Raw genomic sequence first — 19,217 nt, forward strand, 5'->3', positions numbered from 1 at the left:
ATTACTTTGGAAGGTATTTCTGAATTTAAAAATACTTTCTGAATTTTATAATATGGAAATATCTTCTGAATTATATAATCTAGTATTTTTTTTAAAAAAATTATTTTGTGTTATATAATGGGAAAGATATTTTCAATTAAGAAATACTTTTTGGATTCTATAATCCGAGATTTTCTCATATCACACAGGAAGAAACAACCTATAGTAAAATTTGTTTTATTATGTCTAGACACCTCAAACCCGAAAGAACAAAAATATCTCTGCACCCAAACTCAAACATAAGATCTTAGTGTTATTTTTTTTTCCGGTTGTTGTGGGGTTTAAATAGATGCACACCTCTTTATTAATAAGCTACTTTTGAATTATTTTTAATAATTTAATGAAGGATTAATCTATCACCCGATGACTATGAAAAGACTTGATGAGGCCAAAAAGGAATAAGTTTGAGAATGACTTTTCTGTTTTTCATAAATTGTTGTAACATCCTCCTTGCTTAAGTGGTTTTAATTTGAGGAGTTGGTATGTTGTTCCTTTTCAATGACAACTAGATACCAAATTTCAATCTAGCTTGCCATCATCACAAAGTGTTGTGCTTAATTTTTAATTCAATAAATATATTTCTCTCTTTAAGATATACTTATATATTTTTTATTTTAAAATTCTCATTCCTTTCTTGTAAATGAATATGTATTGTATTTGAGTATTCTTTAATGTAGATGTTTTTTTTATCACTCGAGACGTGATTAATAATTGGATCTGATCTATTATAAATTTTAGGCCATTGGAAGATGAAATTAAAATTCAGATAAAGTTTCAAACTAATAATAGAGATATTTAAAATGCTAGAATAAACTATATGTGATACTTGAAATTATAGTTGCTAACAAGTGTCATGTACACAAATAAAATTTATAATAAATCATTTTTTATTAGTAAAAAAAAATTAAAATGGAAGTGTTTCAACTTTTATACAAGTGCCAAAATCCTCACTGCCTAGTTTAAAATTTAGAAGCATTACAAAACAATAGAGAGGTGTATACAGCTAGGCTTCATTAGGCTCTTTTCATAGCATATTAAGAAGCAAATTCTACATAATTTCTAGCGTCAAGAACCCTTGCAATTCCTTACACAAGCAATCTGAAGTCCCTTCCCTACATCAAATGATTCTAAGATAGTCCAACAACAACTATGCTGCAGGTTCTTTTATCCTACAAAAGAAGCCATGATTGCTTCCCCTCCCTCTGCATAAACTACAACCCTAAACCCATAAAAATGTCTTTCCATGCTTGCAAAAAATAAGCAGTGTAATAGGCCTACTCTACAATCCCTTAGAACGCCTAGAACCAAAAGGTATCATAGAAAACTCTTGTGATCATGAATGCAATTACAACATATGTTTTTGCCATTGTTCTTCCAACAATTCCTAAAATATAATGAGCATTGTTATGGATTTTGCAAATCAACATATACATGACAACAAAATGACAACACTTGTTGTTTTGTTCAGCAATGTTGCCTCATCTCAGCTACAGGACAACAAGCCAATCCTTCATGTTCCCTGGTTGCATTTATCTTCAAAGATCGTCTTCTACTCCTTTGACATGTAACTTGTACTCCCATACCTTTGCATCCAAGATTAAGATCCTCAAAGCACAACTGACAAACCTAATGATGTTTTTGGTGCTTAACCAACTAGTGCGCATAGAGGAGAGAATACCACCAAGCAACGATTGGCACGATAAAACACCGCCTAACTAACCACTCCCCTAATCAAAAGCCACATATTCAACCCATCTAGCTAAGAGACAACAAACAATTCAAGGGATATACAATCCAATTGAAAAAGGAGAAACAAAAATTGTTCATTTTTCTCTTCATCCATGATCATGCTTTTAACATTGCTAAACTAAAGATTTTTTCTGCATCCACCCTACCCCTTTTAAATATTACCTCATTCTTTTGGTTCTAAATACTCCATAAAACAACTACCCAGACCCCTTTACACACTCTATTTCTTTTTTGGTTAAACTGCATCAAGTAAAATTGTACTAATTACGTGGTGTTTCAAATCATTATGAAAAGCTACCTATATCCTCACCCATCCGGAAACCATCGATCAAACCTGGAACACTATCTTACACTCCATAAAGAGGTGATGAGTTGTTTCCTTAGCTTAATTGTAAAGAGGACACGTCAAGGAGGGGATGATGACACCTCTTCTAGAGAGACTCACTCTCGTCCATACCTTACCTCTATGAATTCTCCAAGCTAAAGAGAGGGGCATTAGGAAGCACTTTGATATTCCTTAAGGTTTTCATCGCAAGACAAGGTGTTGAGGGGGTAATTGATTGTAAAACATCGTATGTCGACTTTACATAGCTAACCAAACAACCTTATCTTGTACTCATATAAGTTGTATTAGATTTTGAAAGGAGGGAAGACTAATTAAAAAAATTATGAGAAAGTGATAAAGTATGATTGAATGAAAAGGGAATAAGAAATAGAATGGTATAGAAAAATGAAGATGTTGATATGAAGAAGGAGAATGATGAATTCAACAAACTTTTTTTATGATAGATTATAAATGATCTAATACTATATTAAGAAGTGAATTTTAAATCTAACTTAATCTTATAAAATTGACTTATAAAATAAAGTATGAACCCACTTATATATTATAAAATGTCCTTAATTTTAATCGATGTGAGATTTTCAACAACTGCATCTGGATTTGTGACGGTGTTGTATTGGTAGATGCTCCAATTTAAATAGTTAATGGTCATGAATACGTAGTCTTAATTAAGGAGTGAGTAAGTTGGTGTGTACGTGTTTTTGGTCATTATCCCATTTCATCCCCACTCCCTAATACCTAATTACCAACCAAGTACCAATCTAACTCTAAAGTTTAATAGACTTAATAATATGTTGTGCCCTAACAACCCAGATTTAACTACAGTTTTTCCAACTGAAATCAAAGCACATCACATGCATTAATAAATCCCATGTATGCCATCGATTTACTCCATACTTTGTACCACAACACTTTCTTTTTAGACACCAACATTCCACCAATTACTTTTCAATGTTCGTGCCATCTTTCTCCTCATACGGGAATAATCAAGAAGCAAGGCATGTCAACATTAAATTTTGGTTATTTGGTGTCTCACTTTTTTCTGCTGCTAATTCCATTCAATTCAAACCAATGAATAGTGTCTAGGTTGTAATGAACTACTATAGTATACATAATTTAGTTGCTCCATTCCATAGGGGCTCATAACATTAATTCTGTATTCATGGTGTCGTTTTCTTGTTTGGTTGAGAACAATTAATAAAATTAAAGTGACCAAGACTAGTACTACTCCTACACTACATCATTCATTCATTCATTCTTCTCTTTCCCAATGCCAAAGACGTAATAACAAAAGTTTCAAAACTAAAAAAACAATGGTTGAGTGGGATGTGGTAGCTACTATTTGAGTGACATGAAAAATAAAGCATGGTTTTGGAGATAGGTTGATGAAATTAAAATGAGGTTAAAGCAAGTGGGAAGTTCCTCCTGATCCGACATTCTAACTCTCTTGAGAACGAAAGGAAAGTGTGTGTGTGTGCATGTGTGGAAGACAGTGAGTGTGTGTCTCTCTCTCGCACGAGACAAAAAGACACGTGCCAACTGGTGGGGCAAAGGGCAGTGTCAGTGAGACTACCACAGACATTGATTAAATTTAACGCTAAGCCACAGTTTGGTGCAGGAATAAGAATAGAGTAGTGGCATTTTTGGGCAAAGAAAGGTGTTGCAATCAATCATGCATATGTAATATTGCTTCTTCTTCCTTCCTTCCTTCTGTTCATACTCCCAAACAACAACTTTTTTTTATCTCAGTAGAAATCTTTAATCTTTTTGAATTCTTCTGTCTAGTTTTGAAAACAATTAACAAATTTATTATTCTGATGTAATTTTGCATACTGTTCATGTTGAAAAATATAAAGGGTAAACGGAGAGCCCGTTATGTTTAAAGTTTGGTTGTCTTGACTTGAGAAAGTGAGAGAGTTGTATTATTATCTTGTTGTGGAATGCGATGATGAATTTGGTTGAAGTGTGAAAAAATGGATCTTTCTTTCTCTCTCTTTCTCTCTTCCCCGTGACACAGAGAACACAACGACAGAGATTCCTGAGAGAGACTGCATCCACATCACCATTCATCACCATGCTCTTGGGTCCCACTCCCTACGTTACGTCCCTTCATCAATGTCGCTGCCAACGAGGAACAGCTATAACCCATCTATGATTCTCACACGTGTCCACCTATTTCCTTCTCCTGTGTCTTCTTGTCTCTTTACTGTTACTTACAATGCTCCAATATAATAGTTTAAGTTTTTCACTGATCATTATTTGTAGAGGTAATTTAGAGAATTGGAATAGTTATTTAGGAGTGAAAGTAGTAACAGTGTAATGGGTTTGTGGTATATTTGAAGTTGTGTGAGTGGGAAAGAAAAGAGTTGGTGTTGAAGGAGTGGTCCATGGTAAATAATGGGGAGTTGACAATGGAGAGAAACGTGGAGATAGATGGGTATTGGCAATAGATAAATGGATGCACTCAAACCCTTTTATCTTCAATTATCGTTGTCAGACTCAGAACACATCAGAGTAGAGGACAGCGACTCCCTTTTTTGGCTCTGCCTTGCTTTACTTTCTTTTATTTTTTTCATCGTGTCATATTCTTTTCGACACTCACAAACAATACTGTGCCCAAATTTATGCTCATTTGTCAATTTCTTGGGACCCTATATGTGCTTCTGCCCCACCTACTGGCTCCACTCTCTCTTGTTTGGATATGCACACACATTCACTATTCACCATTCACCATTCACTGTTTCTGTTACCAACACTGCATTCTTTTACCTGCTCAGTTTAGATCGATGCATGTGAAGTTTGAGTTTTGGTGGAGCATCTCACTTACCCATAACCTAACCTAACACCCCTTTTAATAAAAAGTCACAAGGTAAATAAAAAGGGTTTATTGGATTAGGAAGAGGAGAGATGTTTAAGAAGGGCACTGAGAAAGGTGTTCTTGGATAGATAGTGTAATAGATGTAGATTATAATGGAGTGAGTGTGGGACGGCAAAAATGGGACAATTGTTCAAGTTATGGCCTTTGAGCAGAAGATAAGAAGGAGATATTGATTGAGGGACCAGGGGGGCTAACTATAAAATTGAATTCTTAAAATTATTATCCCAACATTTCTCTATGCATTGATTGTTTCTTCCATGCGTCTATCATTTCATCTTCTTGTCTTAATTGTCTCGACGTTGTGTGTTGGTATCAATGTTGATTCTTAACCAACCAATCCTATTCTTTTCCGAACCACATCTTTTTGGCTGATTTATCAACCTTTTTTATTTACCTTTTTTTCCTCATAATTATCCCCATCCTGTTGTTATTGTTCTTGCTCATTACATAACTACAAAAGAGTATATTAAACTTGTTTAAATCACATTTAAAAACTGACCCTGATTGAGCAGAATAGATTAATGGATTGTTGATGTTACATCGAGTCTGGTACTGGCGACGTTGTCGGTTCACCTAAATCACTTGTTTGTAGTAAGGCCAAGTTAGTCTGATTAATTCCTAAGCTTTTGCCTCAGCAGCATGCAAATTTATTCCTTTTAACTCTTACAGGATACTCTACCTTATTTGACTATCACTATATGCATATGCCCTGACAATGCTTCCTGAAATCGGCTATGTATCGTACATGCTGGTGGTTTTCGCTTGTGGTTGTACCTATTGCTTTTGTCGCCATCTGCCTAGTTATAACTCATTTTTCTCTTTCACACCTTTTCTTTTTCCTTTCATTTTTTCCCTTCACTTCAACCTTTATTGATTTGCTATCTCATCACAATCAAATATTAATGTGAATATTGATGTGTATGTATAATTAATGTACGTATAAGGGACATTTTCTTGCAGTTCAGTATGTATTTTGTATGTGCGTATACCCATAAGGCAGAATTTAATTTGTAGGGCTGTAAGTTATAGGTAGCATTATTAAGATTTGTTTGTTAATTGATTTCTGCATAAAGTCAACAGGGCATAAACAAATGGGGTGTCCTGCAGTCGGCAAGAAAAGAACAAGACCAACTTTCCGTGTCCTCCTTCTTTGTCATAACTCATAGCCAAACGAGGTTTTCGAGAGCCATATATATGTTGGCATGAGAGTGGCGTTTTATTAGCACAATCACTCCTCAGTGGACACAACCTACCCTTCACCATGTGGGCATCTCCATCTTCCTTCCTGTGATCCATGTCCTTTTCAATGCAACTTACATTCTCTCCCTATTCACCATTTCATTAAACATCTCACAGAACGACTTCACCAATATCTTTGTTTGTTGACAATTTCATATTTGTTAATCTAATTAATTCAGAGGTGAAAAAACATGATTAATAAAAGCACCGGAGCATGGAAAAGTTCACAAAAGAAGGGTCGAGTGCAGTGCATGCTTTTAGTAGTAAAAAGAATACGGCACTTAGTGACTGTTACAATTACAACAGACAGGTGAAACAAGCAGCAACCCCATGCGCATTAGGAAGAGGCCCACATATCTCACTTTCTAGTTTCTTCTTTCATTAAGATTTTACCTTTTTTATTGTTTATGTGTGCAGTGCAAAGTGTAGATTAGACACAGAGATCAAACAAATATAATTAATAGACACTTTACTTATTTGACATGAAGCAAAAAAAAGAAATGTAAGCATGGTAAGATACATAGCATGATAAAATAAATAAATAAAATACTAAATGTTAAGAAAGGTGTTTAGAGATAAAAAAAAGTATCTGTGTTCCCATTAACCTGATCCGACAAAAAAATCGCGGGTCTCACTTCCGTGGCAACGTTGCTCACGAGCCTTATGAGGCGTGGCATGTACGCGTGAACAGCATTGGCTGAGTCTTTGAGTTCACTTTTTCTGTTTTTGTTACTTTGCAAGGTGTTGATATTATCTAGTTAGAGGCAGAGGCAGAGGCAGAGAGATGCAGATGCAGAGAGAGTAAAGAAGAGAGAAGTTAAGATAGCATTTACTTTGTGTATTGGTATTATTATTATTAGTATAGAGAAAGTAAATTAGCTTGTCAGGTAATGACTTATTGCAGAGTGCAGAGAGAGGGATAGTGAGAAGTAGGGATGTTGAGTTGAGTTGGCAGTTAACAGTGGCATAATAATATAATGAATGAATGAGTGATTACTTACCACTGTCACAGCTCCAGGTAATTTGAACTTCACCACATATCCTTTTCCTTTAACTCATCATTCTGACACCATACCCTCACATATAATAGTGACAATAATACTAATAATATTAATGCTGTGCTGCTGCTAATTACCTCTATCAACTCTCTTTATTGCATCATGTCATATCATCATTAAACTATTCCATCCCTCTTCTTCAAATTCAATAATACTTTTTTTATTTTATCATTTATTATAATAATCAGATAAATATTTCCTCAGGAATAGGCATAGGCTTCATTGCTTCTATTCAATTCTTCAGTTTATAGGCTCGGGAGAGAGTGTGTGTGTCCCTTTATTTTCCTTCTTTCTTTGAGATCTGAGCCAACCCAGAACATAATAAGAAGGAGAAAGAAATTCAGTGAGGAAAAGAAAAAGTCTTGTATGTGGATATGTGAGGGAAAAAGTTAAACTTTCTGATTTTGCATTCACTGACAGAAAGAGAGAGAGAGAGAAACATAAAACATCAGCAGCACCTACACAGACTGTTTAATTCAATCAGTTTTGGTGTGTGCCGGCGCAATGAAGGAAACCGAGAAGAGTTTGGATCCGCAGCTGTGGCACGCATGCGCCGGCGGCATGGTTCAGATGCCGCCGGTGAACTCCAAGGTCTTTTACTTTCCTCAGGGACACGCAGAACATGCGCAGTCCAACCTTGATTTCGGAGCCTCCAGGATTCCGATTCCGCCGCTCGTTCTATGCCGCGTGGCGGCTGTCAAATTCCTCGCCGACCCCGAAACCGACGAGGTCTTCGCCAGGTTGAGGCTGGTTCCTCTCAGAAACACCGAGCTTGACCACGAAGACGGCGACAACGTTGACGGTAACGGCGCGGAGGGTTCTGAAAAGCCGGCGTCTTTCGCGAAGACATTAACTCAATCGGACGCCAACAATGGTGGGGGATTCTCTGTGCCGAGATACTGCGCGGAGACGATTTTCCCGCGGCTGGATTACTCGGCGGAGCCGCCGGTGCAGACGGTGATCGCGAAGGACGTGCACGGCGAGGTGTGGAAGTTTCGACACATTTACCGAGGGACGCCGCGTCGGCACTTACTTACCACCGGGTGGAGCAGTTTCGTGAACCAGAAGAAACTGGTTGCTGGGGATTCCATAGTGTTTCTGCGGGCTGAAAATGGGGATCTCTGCGTGGGGATTCGTAGGGCGAAGAGAGGGGGTGTTGGTGGGCCCGAGGCGCCGTGTGGGTGGAGTTCTGGTGGTGGTGGTGGCGGTGGGCTTGGGATTGGGCCTTATGGAGCCTTTTCGGCTTTCTTGAGGGAGGAGAGCAAGGTGGTGAGGAATGGGTGTGGGAGGCCGAAAGTGAGTGGTGAGTCTGTGAGGGAGGCTATTGCTTTGGCTGCTAACAACCAACCCTTTGAGATTGTTTATTACCCTCGAGCCAACACTCCTGAGTTTTGTATTAGGACTTCTGCTGTGAGAGGTGCTATGAGGATTCAGTGGTGCTCTGGGATGAGGTTTAAGATGCCCTTTGAGACTGAGGACTCTTCCAGGATAAGCTGGTTCATGGGCACCATAGCTTCTGTTCAGGTTCTTGATCCTATCCGCTGGCCTAATTCACCTTGGAGGCTTCTTCAGGTACACCTTTCTTTTCTTCATATTCACACATCAGGGGCTTCATACCTTATGGGACTTGTTTTGTTCATTCATTCTTCATTCTGATAACATTTTCAAAACAAGATTCTTGTATTAAATTTATCTGTAGCAAGGTTTTCTAATCCGGGAACCTTTTTTTTTTTTCCTTTTGCGATTGGGTGAGGCTAGTTGTAATAAAATTATTCACCTGCACCCGTCAATTCTCGAGTTTTATGGTTACCTTGGCAATTTGTATGCATATACTTCTATTCTGAAGTTTGAAATGCCAATCTTTTGGGGGTTTAAACTTAAACGCAGTTCAATAATTGCTTTTGATACTGTTTTCAATCAGAAAAGCTCAGTTTATTTGGGTAACGAAGCTTTGCTTTAAGGGTTAAAAATAGAGTACTGAGGTAATAGAACAGCACCAGAAATACCTCTAGAACTGTTTTAAAGTTTTGTCTTCTTTTTTTTTTATTGGGGAGATGTTCTTGATTGTATTGAAACAATAGTTCAGACGGGTTTAGTGTTGTGGACTTATCTTGGTGATATTGGTACAGGTTACGTGGGATGAGCCAGATTTGCTACATAATGTGAAGCGCGTAAGTCCATGGTTGGTTGAGTTGGTATCTAACGTGCCAGTCATCCATCTGGCACCATTCTCTCCACCAAGGAAGAAGCTTAGGTTTCCACAACACCCAGAGTTTCCCCTTGATGTTCAATTTCCGATACCAACATTTTCAGGCAACCCTTTTGGGTCTAGCACCAGCAGCCCCTTGTGTTGTCTATCTGATAATGCTCCTGCAGGCATACAGGGAGCCAGGCATGCTCAAATTGGAATAACTTTGTCAGATCTCCACCTTAACAATAATAAGCTGCAGTTGGGGTTGCTTCCAACTAACGTTCGCCAGCTTGATTTGCACACTGGGATTTCTAATGTCAACATCACCAACCATGGTAAGAGTAAAGAAAGTCTATCATGCTTGCTGACCATGGGAAGTTCACGCAAGAGTTTGGAGAAATCTGATCGAGTGAAGAGACACCAATTTTTGCTTTTCGGTCAACCGATACTCACCGAGCAACAAATTTCTAGATCTTCTGGTGATGTGTTTTCTCAAAATTGCACCGCAACAGATGATGAGAACAAGGAGAAAAAGGAGAAGGGTTTTAGTGACTCCCAGTCTTCAGTTTCCCCCGGAAAGTCATCTTCCACCACCGAGTTCTCTTGGCAACTGGGTTCGGATACCAGTCATTGCAAGGTTTTCATGGAGTCCGAAGATGTGGGACGGACCCTTGACTTGTCCTGTCTTGGTTCTTATGACGAGCTGTACATGAGACTGGCCAGCATGTTTGGAATAGAACGGTCTGAGATGTTGAGTCATGTTCTCTACCGCGATGCCACCGGTGCTCTCAAACAAACTGGAGAAGAACCATTCAGGTATCAGTCCATTTCTTGTTCATCTGTAATTTCTTATAGTCTTTTTGTCTTTTATTGAGGGTCTGGTTTTCTGCAGTGAGTTCATGAAGACCGCTAAAAGATTGACAATTCTGAGTGATTCAAGCAGCAAAGACAGTAGAAGGTGGGAGAAAATATAGTTCTTGTATGATGTGAAATATTAAGTGTTAGTTCCTCTTTGTGACTTGAAAGTGTGGTTTACATGCAGGATTTGGATGACAGGAACTCGAAATGCTGAACATGGATTGGATGCTACTTCAAATAAGACAGGTCCTATGAGTATATTTGCTTGAAAAGCTGTTGCGTGGCATCTAAGACATGTTTTTTAGATATCAACACAACATACAATCCTATTGCCGTCTCTGTCTTTGTTTCCTCAGAGTGTAGAGAACAATTATTTTTCTTGTATGATGGACAATTGTTATTCTAATATTAATTAATTAACGTAGATTTTGTTACCATGCTATCATTTGAATGCGTCATTAGCTACTGTACTTACGAGAGTGTTGGGTTATGGCAGAACTAATTTCAGTCATAAATTTTGTTCTAAAATACATCACTCTGCGTGAGATTGATTCAAATAATAACTAAATGAATTTTAAAACATTTCTTTTACTGTGAACCTTTGTGGGGTCTTATGTATGTTATATCTGCATCTGATGATCCATGTTCATTGAATTAGTAACATTAATTATGTGTTTAAATATACTAATCGGTGTAAGAGATAAACATAAGTGTACAAATTAAGAGAAATATATTTCTGTGTGGAAGGGGTGGTCATGACTATAAATAATAGCAGAAAATTAATAATGTTTAAGAAGAATATTCCTTATAGCATAGAGCTTTTCTTTCTCAAAATGTTCAAAGAAAATTAAAATGAATGGACAAAAAATCTCTTTTTGGGATAGACAACGCAAAAGACAAATCAAACCCAATCATAAAATAAATTATATATCTAATTTTAAAAAATCGACCTAATTAACTTTTCCAATTAACTGCCATATAATTTCCCCGTTTTCTTTGAATGAGAGGTTGTGAAAATAACAGCTTAAACGTGTCATCCATTCTTTCACAAGGTTTAAGGATTCTGGTTTTTTATATTGACTTTAAGTTTAGGTTTTGACTTTCATACCTTTGTTTGGAATGGTGATGGAAAAAGGAAAAAGATAATGAAAAGGAAGTTATTTAAATTAGATGAAATAAATGTTTTAAAATAAATTTATTTATTATTTTAATCTTATTTCTGATTGTTTATTATTACTATACTAAAATTAAAGTAAATATTAATAAAATATATATAACATAATTAATAAAGTACATATTAATGACGTAATTAATTATGTAATGTAAATATTAACTATCTAATTATCAGGTTAATTATATAACATTTTCACTTTCTATATATTTTATTATATGCGAAGAGAATGAAATGTTTTTTTTAAATCGTATTTTCTACCATTTTCGTGATAAACAACTCATAGAAGGTGCAATTTTATTCACCTTTCCAGCAGTGGATTAGTCTCTTGGCTTTGTTGCTGTATTGAGTTCAATTTTGGAATAATTAGTACATGGAAATTTAATATAAAATGTTTATACCGTCTCATTTCATACAAAAATTGTAATATAATAAAGATTACTTTTATAACAATTGTTTTAAAAATTATTCTATTAAATTGGTGGTTATCTAGACTTTAGGAAGATAAAGAAAGAAAAATGTCAGTCGACAAACCATTGATAAAAAAAAAACCTATTAATTTGTATAGTAGGTCTTTTTATTAGTATATTAAAATAATTTTATATCATTTAATAATTAAGGTTAAAGATTTATAGATTTAAATCCACTTTTGGTTGCATATATTTATAAATCTACAATTTCGATCCTTATAAAATTTTAATTTCAGATTTGGTTATCAATTTTCAAATTTAAGCAATTTTGATTATAACGTTAATATGTCATCTAATTGCTTATTGGTTTTTAAGGGGTTGAGACAGTAATTACAATCAGTTGAACAAGTAATTTATCTGATCCTGTTAAGTTTTTTCTTTCCTTTGGTCACATTTTTCCTTCCTTTCCTCTACTTCTTTTAAGGTTCGGGTTTCGATTCTCGATAAGGAGTGCATATGTAAAAGGTTATCCGACGTTTAAATGAGTATATTCGAGTGTTATTAATGTTCTAATAATTACGTATCTTTCCATTGTCTATTTTGTCTATTCACTATCATTAAATAGCAACTAAATGTAAAAACAAAAAATAATTAGTTACATTATTGTTTAAATTAGATGTTATCTCATAGATTACAAAATTATTGGTATCTAAAGTTGTTTCTATTATTAATAAAAAAATATAAAATAGTTTCTAAATTGGTATTTAAATTAGCTACTAATATTTTAGATTCTATATTAGTCGCTGAAAGAATAATATAGACTAATTTAGAATATAAAGTAGTTAGTATTTAAAGCATTGGTAACTAATGGTTAGATACCAATTAGAAACTATTTTATAAATATTTTTTTATTAATAATAGAAACAACTTTATAAATTTTTATTAATAATAAAAACTACTTTAGATCCAATACTTTTTTCGTTTATAAAATAATTTCTAATTTAGTTTATATAGTAACTAATTGTTTTTATTTCTAAAATTACTTTATATTTAATGATTTTCTTACAATGGTTCATACACTTGTGATGATTCTCTTACATATGAGCCATAATTAGCATGCATAATTATAATTAAAAGTATATTACCTAATTTAACATGTGTTAATTATTCTTTTTATCTTGATGTATTTTGTACAAGTCGATCGATCGGTATTCGACAGTGGAGGTTCTAAGATTGTCCTCCCCAATCGATACATTTACAAAAATCACTACATGTTTATAAGAGATATAATATCAATGACTATTTTTGTACAAAATAATATTTCACAATTAACTTTAGTTAATATTATTATTTGTAACAAATTGAATACGATGTATCGAAATTCTTTAATTTTGAAAAATAAGAAGAACAAATTTATCATTTGAATTTTACATTAATCAAACTTTCACATTCATGAAATTATAATAACCAACATAATTTATAAATATTTGTTTCTTTAAAGTATCCAAAGAAAATTAAGGGTAAAAATATATATTAATTAAGGTGAAGCATGCCTGAAATGAGTTTATGAAATTGTGTGAAGAAAGTTGAAATCATAAGAAATAGTATATGAAGGTCCATCCATGGAAGTTTAGAGAATGAGATTGATGAATGATAAATAAAGGGAGATAGTAAAAAGGTAAAAGGAATAGTTTGTCTATTTGTGAATTAGAATGACATTAATGGTATTTGAAACATAGCACAAGCCGCAAGCTACTGACACATGATGGAATATATGCACCATTTACCTAAACCCAACCACCAATTCATTCAAACAAACCAAAGTCAACAAACTCGAACCACCCTTTCTGTTTTTAAACTTATTCTTCAATTGTAAACTAAGAACAATTACATGTACCACTCGTGCCAACAGTGTCTTCTCCTATTTTGAAAGTAGAAATAATAAAGGAAAATGTTACTTAATAGAACTTTGATGTGATATAATATAATTTTAATTTTTTTCTATTTTAATAAAAGATTTGTTCTTTCTTCAGCTATTTTTAAAATAAAAATAATAATAAAAATATTATTTTGATAACGGTACAATCACAAGATATGAGTTTATAACTATCATATAACACAATGTAATTTCATAATTATTCTATTTTAATGAAAAAAATTGTTGTAATACGTTGCAAGTTTATCAACTTATCACCACCCAATAATAAACCATCCTCATTTTTGTATTTTATATAATGTGATTTTGTTTAAAAATCCAGATCTTGTTAAAGGTTAGTCCCACTCAGCACTGAATAATTGTCAATTTCATTGATCATCTTCCGAATTTTCAAATTAAAACTTGAAAATGTCATGGCAAAAATTAATGAATCAATTTGAATGATATAGTTGATAGAAAAAACATACGAAGCAACACACAATCACGAATCAAATGCAGAAAATAAATAACACAAGATTTAACGTGGTTCGGTCACCAATCTGCAACCTACATCCACACGGACAACTAATTATATTTTTATTTTGTTTGTTACAATTTTATTACAAACACAAAAATTCTTAAATAAAAATTATAGATGAGACATAATAATTAAGATTTCTCACTAAAACATGATGTCTAGTCATTATAATTTAATCTGGATGCTGTGTCAATGCATATGTTTGGATGAAAACCAGTTGCGAAGAGGGCAAATGTATTATCTGAAAGAATTGAATTTGAGGCAGAGTTTTAAAAGCTAAATGTGAATTAATTAATAGGATTATGTGGTGGCAGTGGTGAACAACTTGAGTAGCAGTTGAATTTGAGGGTGTTTTAGATCAGAATCAGAGATTGGGATTTGAAACCAGAAAACATGATATGTGGCCAGGTTTTGAAACAGTTTTTGTGAAAGATTAACGAGGAAAATAGGATTTGGTCTGAATTGATGTTGTTATATTGAGTGTAGTGCATGAAATGGGGTTCTGAATTGAATTGAAATGAATGAATGGTATTTGTGGGTGAGACATTGAAGAGTGAGGAGAGACAGGTTCATCCCAATCCCGAGAAAACCACCTTAACCTCAGTGTTTTGGTGAGTCCTAAGTCATAGCCACACGCGGGAGTGGAACAGACATATTCATGTGTTAGTGTCACCGTTTTGATGGACGAGCCTTTTGCTTTCCCCATTTTTATGACCTTTCTTCTTTCCTTTTAAATCTTCAAAATCAAAATTCAGCTATAGATGTGAATTGAGTTTAAGTGAATCATTGTAATTCAGATATTAACTAGTTTAGAATTTTAACTACAAGAATTTCAATAAGATAATATAATTACTACAATATTTCTTGTCTTTCCTCCTTCATTCTCTAATAGATTTTAATAATCTTTTCTTTAAAACCTTACAGTTTCTTCTGAGAGATGAAGGTTGGTTCTCTTGAACAGGTAGATTACTCTTAAACAGGTAGATTTTGGTTTTCTTGAACAGGTAGATATTAGTTTTATCACGTAAGTAGGTGTGTACTTTAAAATCAATTTGATTAAGAAATTATTTTTCTAAATAAATACTATACTTTTCTATTTATATTGTTTTTTTATTTAACTTTATCAACCTTATATATTTACATTTTGTATTTTATATTTACTAACTTTATTCTTAATATTTTGGGTTTAGGGGTCTTTGTACGGTATTAAGATAGATCATTATTTTATATTTTTCTATTTTATAATTAAAATATTTTGATTTTTATTAATCATATGGTGTTTGGTTGTAGTACTATATGGTGTTTGGTTGTAGTACTGGTATGGATAGACCGTTCATTATCATGACTCGATCTTTTTAACCGAGCTGATCGAGACCTGCACGGATGGGCAGATCGATCGACACACTTAATCCATTTAACGCTCAATCCAAGGTCAATAAAGCTAACCTACCATTAAGAATTAGGTAATATGCCCTTAAGTGCGGTCCATTCCACTAATCAGACCCAATAAGGTAAGTCCATTAAAATAATATAAATAGCACACATTCCAAGAAGAAAGGTACGTCAGTATTACTATGTCATTATTACTGTACACCTCCGAGTGCCGAATATCCTCTTTACTGACTTGAACATTGGAGTGTCTTCTGCAGATACCTCCCCCATTTGGTACTCACCCAAGACTGAGAGAACGAAAGTCGAAGGAGTAGCACGAAGGCTAGAAAGATTACAACTAAGTGTTAGCAACCTGCACAAAGGAAAGAAGAAGACAAGGCTCTTTAATAGTTACCTAGGTATCATCTCTCTAATAGAAACACAGCTGCGATACTCAACCTCCTGTTATATAACTTAATAGTTTTTATTTAAACATTAATGACTAAATGAGGAATATATATATATATATATATATATATATATATATATTAAATATAAACATAAACAAAGTGTTATGAACATTGAATCTTAAAACGTAGTGCAAGAATAGTCAAATGATGAAAGGGTTGAAAGAGTATGAAAAGAAGAAGAGGATGGGGACATGCAATTCACAAGGTGCAAAAACAAGGAATTCAGGTTCCAAGAAGTTGAATGGCCTTGTTTTCAGTTACAAAACCGTAGTTTGTGGATGTTGTTTTCTTTGCATTGGGATAACACCCATCTTCCCTTCCCTTCCTGCATATCAATTTCTTTTCTTTTCTTTTCCTACTTTCTTCCATGGATCCTAAGAATTTAATATCAACAAAATAGGCTTTCAGACTTTATCAACACTTGCAAACATTATCCACTAACACAATTCCAACAAAACAAAAATAGATATCATTCTTAAATACAAAATGACTTTTTCACATTAATTTTACAATATTTTATACAATAATTTTTATCGCCAAATCAAACAATAAGTGGAAGAAAAATAATAATAATTTTTATATTTTCTTGCGATAACTAATAAGTGTTTCACGCACCACTATGCTGAGATTGAGATGCAACACCCACCACTGTTGGGACGGTGAGCCATTTTTGTAAATTTTCTTTCTCCTTTTTTTCTTTTTGGGTTAACCGATTATTATTATAATGAGTTTGGTTGAATGTTTTAAGGTTATAATATGTTTTGGTTCACGATTTCCTGTTAAATAAACTATATAATAGAACTCGAATAATGATGATGTAAAAGAAAATCTAATGTAATAATGATATATGGTTTGAAGGAGCTGGTATGTGACATTGAAAGCGTAATTAAAACGTAGAAAAGTAATAACTCATATAACTGTGGTGGCGAACATTGCATAATACAAAGACAGAACTTTTTTCTTCTTCTGTAGTGCTTATTGAAAAATGATTTGTTATATGTGTTAGTTTTTGTTTGTGCTTTTGAAATCAATTGATAGATAAAGGCAACATATTCATGATTGTGGTCGTTACTGTGATTATTTTGTTGAACAGAAAAGTGGAATTGACTTGATGATGATGAATCAAATGAAGCAGATAAAAAAAAGATTTAGATATGCATTAAACAAAAAGTAATTCTAAGGAAGAAAGAAGAAAAAAGTTAAAGCATATTGCAATAGAAAATGTGAAACATAGTAGTGTTAGTCAAAGATCATCATAATAACATTACTCACTTTTTCAAAACTCACCATTTTTAATTTACATGGAGTTTCTTCATAGGAAAAAACACTCATCATATAATAATATTTTAAATTAAAAAAATTAAAATATTAAATTATTTGAATGTTAAGGGAATGTTTTTATGCTTGATAATGTCAATGTATCACCACCTATTATTTAAATTAAACAATTTTTATTATAATTAATCACGATAATTATCGTGTATAACAAGTGTTTAAGATAAAAAAATAATTTGAAAATATAATAAAATAAAGACTGTAAATTATAATAAATTTTTTTATCATAAATTTATAATATAAGATTGATTTAAATTTAAATTCATATTTTCTGTTCTGTTTTAGTATTAGAAGGTTTGATATGCCTCATTCTTAGTGTAAGAAGATATGTTTAAGATTTTATATTAAATAGAGATGTGGTTAAAATGAATTTATCAATTTATATTTAAAATCCATCACATGAATCTAAATTGATTAACTATATGAATTTTACATTAAATAAGCTTAAAAGTGGTCTAACACAATGGAATGTAGTTATTTGGAGTTGCAATAAGCATAGAGGTATAGTGGGCCAGGAGCCTCGTGGAGAAATGTTAGCCCAACATTTTATATTTTTCTGGGCTCCACCTAATGAGTTACAGGCTCTTTCTTCCTACACCTCCATACCTTCTTGTGCCACCCCCATACTAAATATGAAAATACCATTTTATCCTCTTTTTTTCACCCTCTTGGATTTGAAATAATAAGCCTATGGATTATGTAATGGATTACATAATTCAGAAATTAATTTCATATTTAGAAAAGACTTCTGGATTATGTAATCCGGAAGCTAATAACACATCTGAAAAAAAGACTTCCGGATTACATAATCCAGAAGCTAATCTTATGTATAGAAAAGACTTCCGGATTATGTAATCCAGAAGCTAATCACAAAAGACTTCCGGATTACATAATCCGAAAGCTAATTTTGAATCTAAAAAAAATTTCTAGATTATGTAATCCAGAATATTGAAAAGGGTATTTTTGGAATAAGAAAAATTTATGGGGTGGCACAAGAAGGTATGGAGGTACCGGAAGAAGCAGCCTCAGTTACAAACTGGGGACAATTTCTTCCTCACCTCCATATTTTCTTCTTCCTGCACATTCATAAATCTCTCAATTCCAAATTACCCTGACAAAACTGTAGGATTTTTTTTTTCTTTTCGAATTTTATAATCCGGATTTTTCAAACTCTAGTATTTGAAACACAATTTTGTGTACTGAATTCTAATGTTTAAAATGTATATTCAAATTAAAAAATATCTTTTAAACTCTAAAATTTAAAATATAAAATTGTATTTCAAATTTTAAAATTTAAAATAAATAAAATATGTCATTGAAAAAATGGAAAAAAAAAAAGATAAGATAAAATTGTCCAAACCTAGTAATGGAATGGTCAGACCTTGATATATGTGTTCTTTTATCATTACACTTTTTCTTTCAAAATTATAAGTAATTTTGTGCACCTATACTTTTACTTGAAAATTTCATTCTTCCTGAACCATTGAACATCACATATTATTATTTTTTTTGTATAAATACTCAAACATTTTTCCCATAGTATTTAGGGACTGGAATGACACTAACATTACTTTAATCTGCTCCAGCAAAAAAAAAAAACAGAGTAATATTAATCACTGTAAAGCATATAAATCAAGATACCTGTGCTGAGT

The 19,217-nt window shown here is 33.3% G+C and overlaps 1 protein-coding gene across 1 annotated transcript; it reads left to right on the forward strand.

Annotated features, from left to right (window-relative positions):
* The first annotated feature begins 6,988 nt into the window (after positions 1-6,988).
* On the forward strand, positions 6,989-10,800 carry LOC137835723 (auxin response factor 18-like). Its single transcript, XM_068644353.1, has 4 exons — positions 6,989-8,878; positions 9,436-10,313; positions 10,390-10,455; positions 10,540-10,800. The coding sequence occupies exons 1-4, from the start codon at positions 7,811-7,813 to the stop codon at positions 10,622-10,624; spliced, it is 2,097 nt and encodes a 698-aa protein (XP_068500454.1). The 5' UTR covers positions 6,989-7,810; the 3' UTR covers positions 10,625-10,800.
* The last annotated feature ends 8,417 nt before the right edge of the window (positions 10,801-19,217 follow it).

Source organism: Phaseolus vulgaris, chromosome 5 (assembly GCF_000499845.2).
Source record: "Phaseolus vulgaris cultivar G19833 chromosome 5, P. vulgaris v2.0, whole genome shotgun sequence".
Classification (NCBI taxonomy): domain Eukaryota; kingdom Viridiplantae; phylum Streptophyta; class Magnoliopsida; order Fabales; family Fabaceae; genus Phaseolus; species Phaseolus vulgaris.

What these genes read in the sequence shown, in the direction of transcription:
- LOC137835723 (XM_068644353.1), top strand. Translation starts at nt 7,811, where the DNA reads ATGAAGGAAACCGAGAAGAGTTTGGATCCGCAGCTGTGGCACGCATGC. An exon ending in ACTGGAGAAGAACCATTCAG is followed by an intron (nt 10,314 to 10,389) that starts GTATCAGTCCAT and finishes GGTTTTCTGCAG; the next exon opens with TGAGTTCATGAAGACCGCTA. An exon ending in AGCAGCAAAGACAGTAGAAG is followed by an intron (nt 10,456 to 10,539) that starts GTGGGAGAAAAT and finishes GTTTACATGCAG; the next exon opens with GATTTGGATGACAGGAACTC.